Raw genomic sequence first — 8,536 nt, forward strand, 5'->3', positions numbered from 1 at the left:
CAAACACGATCGTCATCCAAAAAGATGGATCGCGCGCAAAACTAAATGATCGACCGCAGACCTTACCGTTAAATGGAAGTTTCAGTTCCGCTGGACTTGATTCGCAATAAAATGCTGCTGGGCTCGGCTGGTGGACCCTCGCCGCACATTTGACTGTCGATTGCAAGAAGTAAAAGGACATTGTACGATATTTCCTCTTCGTTTTAGGTTGCAGAAATATATCGAACGTGGATTTCGAAACAAAAGAATCTTATTTTTCAGTCATTCCTTATGTTCGAAATTTTGAAACAAAAGAATCTTATTTTTCAGTCATTCTCTATGTTCAAAATTTTGAAACAAAAGAATCTTATTTTTCAGTCATTCCTTATGTTCGAAATTTTGAAACAAAAGAATCTTATTTTTCAGTCATTCCTTATGTTCGAAATTTTGAAACAAAAGAATCTTATTTTTCAGACAGTCATTCTTTATACTCGAAATAAAAGAGTATAATATCAAATTATTTCACTGCATCGTTTCGTTATTATTGCGAGTTAATCTTATGTATAATATATAAATAGTACAAAGATTTTTGCAAATAACCATCGTTTAATTGACTGAATTATTCAACGTGTTAAATAATGAAATATTAAGTTAAATACAATATATTAAATAACCTTAAGTCCTTCCAACGATCCATTCATTTTTAAAATGAATATTGTAGCATTCAGTACTTTAAACCTCCACTTTCCAAACCAGTTTATAATACGCGTAAGATACTTCTGTTTCGATTATGTTACGTCCTTGAAGCAAAGTAATCCAAAGGAATACAGCTTAATAAGAAAGATAAGATAGTCGACAATGTACGCGTTGCGAACATCTTTCTAATGTCATCCACCTTTCAACAAGCCCTGTGAAGTTATCGGAAACCCTCGTTTCGTTCATAGAAAAATGTTGCGAAGTGAGCATCCCTCCGTCCGGCAACTGAGAAACGAAGTACGAATATCAAAAGAGTGACATGATCGAAGGAATAAAGTCTATTTACAGGTTTCGAAATGATCAAAAGTGGTGAATATTCCCGCAGCGACGTCCACTCGGCTGATGCGCTATCACGCGCGCAAATACTCTTTACGATCACGCATCTTGTACTATCGCGATCGGGGCCGCGATTATTTCACGTTCCTTGCGTCACGCAGCAGCGTTTCACGTTCTCGTAGTTATCCGGCATCAGTGTTTCTAATCGGCGGCGCAATGGGATGCAGGTGCAAGCTACCGCCAGGCCTCTCGTGTATCTAGCTACTGCCACTTTGCGTTTCTTAATCGCCCCGATGTATCCACCGCTCCGCGGTGGGAAGGCGGCTCGTAATTTTTCAATTTTTCTGCTTTACCAGTTTTCCCCTCGCGGATCATTCCGAGATCCTGGGAAAGTTCGCGTGGCTCGGTTCGTTCGCGCAACTGGAAATTTCATTTCGTCAGAGCGGCTTCGTAAAACGATCACATTTTTTTCTCTCGTAAACCAGTGACGTCAGTCTCGTTTCCTCCTTATCGCCGCCATTTTATGTTTACGTTCGAAACGTACGCCGTGCCTCGCGTGAACCACTTAAGTCCCCTTAAATTAACTTATTATTATCGTGGAAAGTGATTTCTGCAGTTTTATTCGAGAAGAGCTGAACTAGATTTGTACAGACGTTTCGTAATTATTTTGTTAACACGTATATACAAATAAATATTTCGTAATCACGCTCTAACGAGTATATTAAAACTTTTATTCGAATACATAACAACTTATCTTGCAACTTTTTAGTTGAAAAGTATTGTTCGATACAGTTCGCAGTATATATATAAAAGAATTCGCGCAGTAGATGATGGGCCAGGCTCGTTGCAAAGTATCTATGCGGTAGACGTTTTTATTTATTTAAACTAGACACTGACAAGCAGTAAAAACATAAATAATGTTTGTAATAAAACAAACTAAAACTTTATTTTGATAGAATAAAAGGTTGAGTTTCAATGTGCTCAGCCTGCTCTGATTTTGATGGATCCTCTTTGATCTTTCTCGTGTTATCTATTTTTGGCATGACATCGCGGGCAAAGACTCGTCTGCTAACCACTGGTCTCCAGATTTCCTCGGAATCATAAGGCTTTCATTCATTTCCGAGAACAGCACCGAGTTCTGTTTGATCATCCACGCTTTTGGTTTCATTTTCATCCGCGTCGCGAATAAATACGTCCGATCTTCCGGGACTGGTCACATGAATGGCTGGACTTGATCGCGAAGTAAAATGACGCTGTAAACTATCGTAATTCTTCATCATTAACGTGGAAAGCAATGTATGACAATCATTCATACATTGATTTTCCCGCCAATCATGAACAATAAGAATTCGTTCACAGTTTCAGTTTATTCCACGTTCATGTCCAGCAATCCATATGATCCGGTAGATCAGGCATATTCAATCTTTACGAAGACGAAATAGAAACACAAAGCGTGACTGTTCAAACAGAAGCTAGTGCTCCTATCGGAAATGAATCGAAACCTTTTGATTTTGCAAAAATCTGGAATCAAGTAGAATAACTGGAAATGACTGTTGATTGATGCAAGACGCCATTGAAGCGACGAGCGTGCGGTTATACTCGCAACTCTCACGAACGTACCGATAAATATAGAATTCAGTGTAGTAATAGCAAAAGTTTTCCGCGGATAATAAAACCTTCCGCTGACAACATGAAGGAAAAATTTGTTCGCAATCACGTCAAAACAACAATACATTTGAGAATCACGAAAATCGGTGCATACTAAGCACATCGACAGCTTCATCGAATAAAATCCTTCACCTCTTGCATTTGGATTATTGTGTATTCTTTTTCGATGATGACGATTTCGGTATCGTGCTCTGCACATGGGCGTACTTCGGATTTTTTAATGGCTTCCCAACAGCCAACGGCAATTTTTTCGGAGCCGTGCCTGCCACCGATGGCGAACGATTCGCTGGCGAGGATTTCGCTTGATTAATAGACAACGAACCAACCGCGAGGCTTTTGCGTCTGGCGACGATCGAATCCTGCTCAGTCGTACTCAATTTCGAGGACGTAGGCGTTCCTGTGAAGACTGAAGAGGACCTTCGGAGTTTAGGCGGTGGATTTGGCCTCGTCAGAGTCGTCGAGCGGTTCGTTCCGATGGAAGACAGTCGTCGGATTGGCTTCGTCTGTTGTGGGAACAAGTCCTGTGGATTTCAGACGTTTTTCTTTAAAAGTAATGAACGCTAAGTGGAAATTATAGTGGAGTCCTGATAGCCATTAGTAGTTATTAATTAGTAACACTCGAATAGAAGTTTAATACGCTACCATTGTCACATGTTTGTGACGGTTGCAATCTTATATATTTTATAAAGAAAATGAAGTTAATCATATACATATCGATAGTTAAAATTGTAAGCTACGAAATTATATTTAGGGATTCAATGACTCGTCTCAGCTTCATTTGTTTCAATAGTTTGTTTAGAATTATTCAGTGGAATAAAATATAATTGAGAGGATCGTCACTGAAACAAACGCTGGTATGTGTTGAATACTATATGTGAATTAGGTATATGTGGTTAATTTAAATATAATTGTTTTAAATACTAGGTGTCATGGTTTGGATGATGTTTAAAAATATATATTTGTACATTGATATGTATAAATGGTAATAGATAAAATTTTCAACCTTTCTAATGTCATCCATCTTCGATATGATATCGGAGGCGTTGGCTCTTACGCTGTCCATTATTTTCGAGATTTTCTCAAGATTAAAAGGACTAGATTCGGCCCCGAGAACAGCACCGGTTTCTGTTTCATCATCGAGAACGAATGTGCCTGATTTACCGGTACAGGTGACGTGAATAGCCGGGCTTGATCTTGAAATAAACTGAAAGTGTAAACGCATTCTTATTTTTCATAATTAACGCAATAAGTAATGTACGAACAATCATTTTGTCTAATATTCAGTTAATTTATTGTAAGTTAAAATTCGCGATATATGAAAACATTTTATAACCAAGTGTATTATTATAAGATATTAATATAAAAATATTTTCGAATCTTCAACTACAGTGAAACCGAATAATATTTCTACTGATTAAATTTGCTTAATCATGAATATTTAATAGGATATTAAATAATGATTCAACTGCTACCTTCTTTTCGTTAGGGGTCAGTTTGTTTTCGCTATTCTCTTCGACATTCAATTTTTCTTGACTTTTCGATATCGATTCTTCCACTTCAGTCTTACCATTGTTGTCATCAGCTATAGCTGTCAATGTATCCAACGATCTGAATACAAAACAGTTATCTTTAAATCTTAAAATAAGGTACAATTATGAAAACAATTACGAAAGTTGAGACAAATGTTCATAGAGATGTTAACAACCTTCCAAGAGAAGTATTAATTAATTCCAGATTCGATTTCGACACATATGGTGCACTCGGAGTGCATACAGCAATTTTCGTCGAAGGTGTATGCATTGAAGAATAATCTGGCATTTGAATATTCATACCAAGCATCACTTTTAACACGTCTTGCGTAGTGTTGTATAGTTGTTGGTTTGTTAAAGGAGGAGTTGAACTGCCATCCGCCTAAAGTGTTTGAAAATTTCATTATTTATTTTATTAATAGTGAAAAATAATTATGGAATAATTACATACGAAATGCAAATACGAAAATTTCACTAATTTTGTTTAGCAATTCTTAATTAAAAGGTACTATTTACAGCATAGTTCTTTTTAGATTGTTATCGACGAAATCACACAACATAAAAATGCTTTCGCTCAATATATTTCTGTTTACAATATTATATTCAACATATACATTACGTTTAAAACAGGCCTGGTCCATCGGCTGAGAAACGTTGTGAATTCTTGTGCATATTTCAATGCGTCCATTTTGATTTTCTCACGAAACCATTCTCTTTACACAAAATTATTCGAATGAAGCCATTTGGAAGGTGTCCGATCGACTAGCAACACCGGAGAGTCCTTGTGTTACTTATAATGTTTACATCAGTAACGTATAATACGTAATTAGGGCCCTCTGTCAATGCCTTTACTTCGAAATTTTGTGAAAACTTAACCAGGGAATGATACTGAGAAGTCTTCAGCTAATTCAGTAGACTTAATTTATTAATAGAAGTTTGCAACATTTATTTCTCGTGAAAATGAAAAATCAATCATTTCTGATTACCACTGCAAAAATATTGATAAGAGTTTAAGAACTATTAATCACATTATTAATATTAAAACTGTTTCATATTTCTAAATTATAATGTCTGAAATTTAGAAACAATCGGCTGCAATTTCAAGCTGTTTCATCCCATACAATAAAAAGATATACAACATCTTCCTATCTTTTGACACGGTGTTCAATAAGAAATAGTGGCGAAAATCATTCGGAGAACCACTGTTGTAACAAAAAACGATGTCGCCAGTTTGCCTATTTTCGGAACATAAGGGGTACAATACATAACGAACTGTTTCTGTTGTTATTATTGTCGTATTACAGATTAAATATTACTGTGGTAGTCGATACGTGGCAGAACGTTGACATTTCAACCGTCGAATTACCTTCCAACGGCTATTAAATTCATGTCAAAGCCTTCAATTCGGTTGGCCATACCATATTATTTGTTAAACATCGCAACCTTGGGTTTCCTTTGGCAATCTTATATCTTTGTTATCCGACTACCTCACAAATAGACATTAGTATATCAAAATATTTAACACTTTATCACATTAAATACTGGCCGAATTCTGTTTGGGCCATTTACTTCTTGTATTACTTATTAATTATCTATCTAATATCTTCACGCTGACTATTCCTTCGTTCTTTTCTAATGATCCCAACCGATTACTCTCATGCTCGGTTATCACAAAATGACTTGATAAATCTAACCGACTGGAGTACGATCAATCAACCACGCGACAAATAAATATTAACAGTTACCCTTCGCAAAAATATCTGACCATATGAAGACGACTCCCGACCTTTGCCACTGGCCACCAAACTCAGGTATTTCTCGCCGAGCTGATAAGACCACCTGCGCGTCAAGGTTCCTACCAGATAAAAATCTTGCGCTTCGCGTAGTCGGCTCGGTTGGTGAGCCTATAGGTAGTGGCCACCATCCACCACAATGGTTATTGTTTCAACACGGTATGCGAGCGGCGTTCCGTGCCGCCTATTTATGACACATTATGCGAAAGCGCACCCGATAGAGTACGAGTATTGCATTTCGTGTCATTGTGATGGCAACAATGATACACCCTGGGCCATATAGCCTGGTACCACTACATAAATCAAGATTCGTGCCAAGGTATCGATACCCCCGCTCGCATTGGCCAGGTAGGTGTCGCGCTGAAATACTTCGCGCCCTCTTTTTTCTCTCCACAGGCGAGCGTCGCCGATAAAAATGCTTCGATTCGAAGTGCAACGATCGAAGTGCACCCTTTCTTTTATTGTATGATGATCAGGCCGGCGGACACGCTCATGCAAATTCATATTTTCGCGGACTACAGCGTTGGAACAGTTTCATGAATATTTGGTTTCATCTGGGGTGAGTTTTCAGTTAGTTGAACGTGGAGATGGGGAGGCGAAGATGCTCTTCTTAACGTTTAATTAATATTTGGTAAGTTCTGAAAATAGTACGGTATATTTAGAAGTGTTGAGAACTCCTGTCCGACCCCTTGTATAATATGATCAAAGAAAGGTGATGCGGAATTTCAAATTGAATTGAATATATTTGAATATTATTAATTTCTTTCACGTTGAACTCAATCTTTAGTGTTCACATTGATTTATTAATACTTCCCTTTTTCTGTTAGCAAGTTTCTTCTTTCACTAAAGCTAAATTCGAATTTAAAAGGTGACAAAATTATTTGGTGTGCCTAATCGTGTGATTACAGTCTTCACAATCGTGGAATCTCCACGGGGATTTCAATTCCATGTACAAGTCGATATCGAATAAACGAAACCCTGTCAGTTAGTCTGTGAATAAAGATAACCGAGTCGATTGAATAAAGATAATCACTCGTTTCCATTCGAGAAACGACAATATCGTGGGTGAAGCATCTAATTAGCGAAATACTGACACTCTTGCCACCTACTACAACCCGCGCAAAGGGATCGTTAAACTCGAATAGGAGAATCGAGCTAAATCTCGAGATCCAGTCGTTAATTCCGGATCCAACAACCCTGGGACTTCTTATTAAAAATTCGGCGACATTCTACGCTCGATTACTCCCGACATTCATAATTATTCTCTCCTTATTCGAGGACGTTCCTAATTGCTCCCTGTTATTCCTGCGCCTCTTCTTCGGCTACATGATTCCAAGGACTCGCCGCTGTCGTGCAGGAACGGGAGCAAGAACAGTTACGAAAAATGGAAGATGGAGCGACAGACACTGGGAAGAGATTGCGAGAGAATAACTGCAGTGTGACTTTAGCGAGCCGACTCCATCAAATTAATCATGCCATGGTTTTTGAGATGCCGTGTCTAATGAAACTTAATTTGTAATATAATATACCTACTACGGCTACTTGTAACGTCCAGTTATTTTTTCGAAGAAATAATTGTAAAGTTAATAACGTACTTTGTGCGAAACTTCTCAACCAATTCGAAATTTTGAAGTACAAGTTTCACAGAATGCTCTTGAACAGTGTTTACATTTTATGACTAAACGTCTAATATAAAAGAAGCAAATGCTTACTATCTAAGTTCATAATTTCGTATAAAAATTGATACCACCAAAAAGAATTGCAGAAGATTTTTAAACCCTACAAAAATACATTTTACATTATAAATATTCAAGAATCCTCACGTTCTAGATTCACCTCAACATTTTCCTCAAATCATTAAAGACACCGAAGACCGGAGCCTACACAATTAAAATCATAATACAGACGGACACGAAACGTGTCGCTCTCGCCAAAACCATTACTACCACCATATGTCCCCGTAATCCAATCGAAACAGTGGATTAATCGCAAATTCCCTCACTTCTCTAAACCATTACAGATACATGAGAACAAAGATACCGAAAATTCAAGCACACGTTCCTTCAATCCCCAAAAAAAGAAAGTCGAATCGAAGAATCGCCATAAAAAGGTGTATCTAAATCAGAGAGTCCCTAACCAACATTAACACGGACTATCTTTGAGGGACCTTCCAACAACCGGGTCACCAATTATACTCTTTCTTCATCTCCCAAACCTGTTAACCGACGTTTAGGAAATAAACCGGGCCGGATGTAGCCGGAGAAAGGAGCGTGGCCGTTACAAGCTGTGTCCTTTAATCAGCGATGCTATACACCAGGCCGAGGGCAGGGTGCTTAATAAGAGGGACCGACTTAATTACGAGGATATATGGCGAATAACGGAGGCGAGTCCCTTCGAATCGCGCGCACGTCGCCTCTATATCGAACCGAAAGCCTCGATTTGCATACCGTGCCGCTCACCTTCCCTCTCACTCCTTCTCCGTCCCTCTTTCTGCGTCCCTCCTCTCGTTTCCTTCCACCGTTCTCGCGAATAAAC

At 38.2% G+C, this 8,536-nt stretch overlaps 1 protein-coding gene across 1 annotated transcript; it reads right to left on the bottom strand.

Annotated features, from left to right (window-relative positions):
- Positions 1–1,721: 1,721 nt before the first annotated feature.
- LOC116428482 (uncharacterized) lies at positions 1,722–4,997 on the bottom strand. The gene is made up of 5 exons (XM_031980156.2): positions 4,828–4,997; positions 4,385–4,590; positions 4,152–4,287; positions 3,683–3,883; positions 1,722–3,200 (listed from the first exon to the last, which is right to left on the bottom strand). The coding sequence occupies exons 1-5, from the start codon at positions 4,894–4,896 to the stop codon at positions 2,826–2,828; spliced, it is 987 nt and encodes a 328-aa protein (XP_031836016.1). The 5' UTR covers positions 4,897–4,997; the 3' UTR covers positions 1,722–2,825.
- Between the last annotated feature and the right edge of the window lie 3,539 nt (positions 4,998–8,536).

Source organism: Nomia melanderi, chromosome 1, assembly GCF_051020985.1.
Source record: "Nomia melanderi isolate GNS246 chromosome 1, iyNomMela1, whole genome shotgun sequence".
Lineage (NCBI taxonomy): Eukaryota > Metazoa > Arthropoda > Insecta > Hymenoptera > Halictidae > Nomia > Nomia melanderi.

What these genes read in the sequence shown, in the direction of transcription:
- LOC116428482 (XM_031980156.2), bottom strand. Translation starts at nt 4,896, where the DNA reads ATGGACGCATTGAAATATGCACAAGAATTCACAACGTTTCTCAGCCGA. An exon ending in GGACCAGGCCTGTTTTAAAC is followed by an intron (nt 4,591 to 4,827) that starts GTAATGTATATG and finishes CAAACACTTTAG; the next exon opens with GCGGATGGCAGTTCAACTCC. An exon ending in AGATGGATGACATTAGAAAG is followed by an intron (nt 3,201 to 3,682) that starts GTTGAAAATTTT and finishes TGAAATCCACAG; the next exon opens with GACTTGTTCCCACAACAGAC.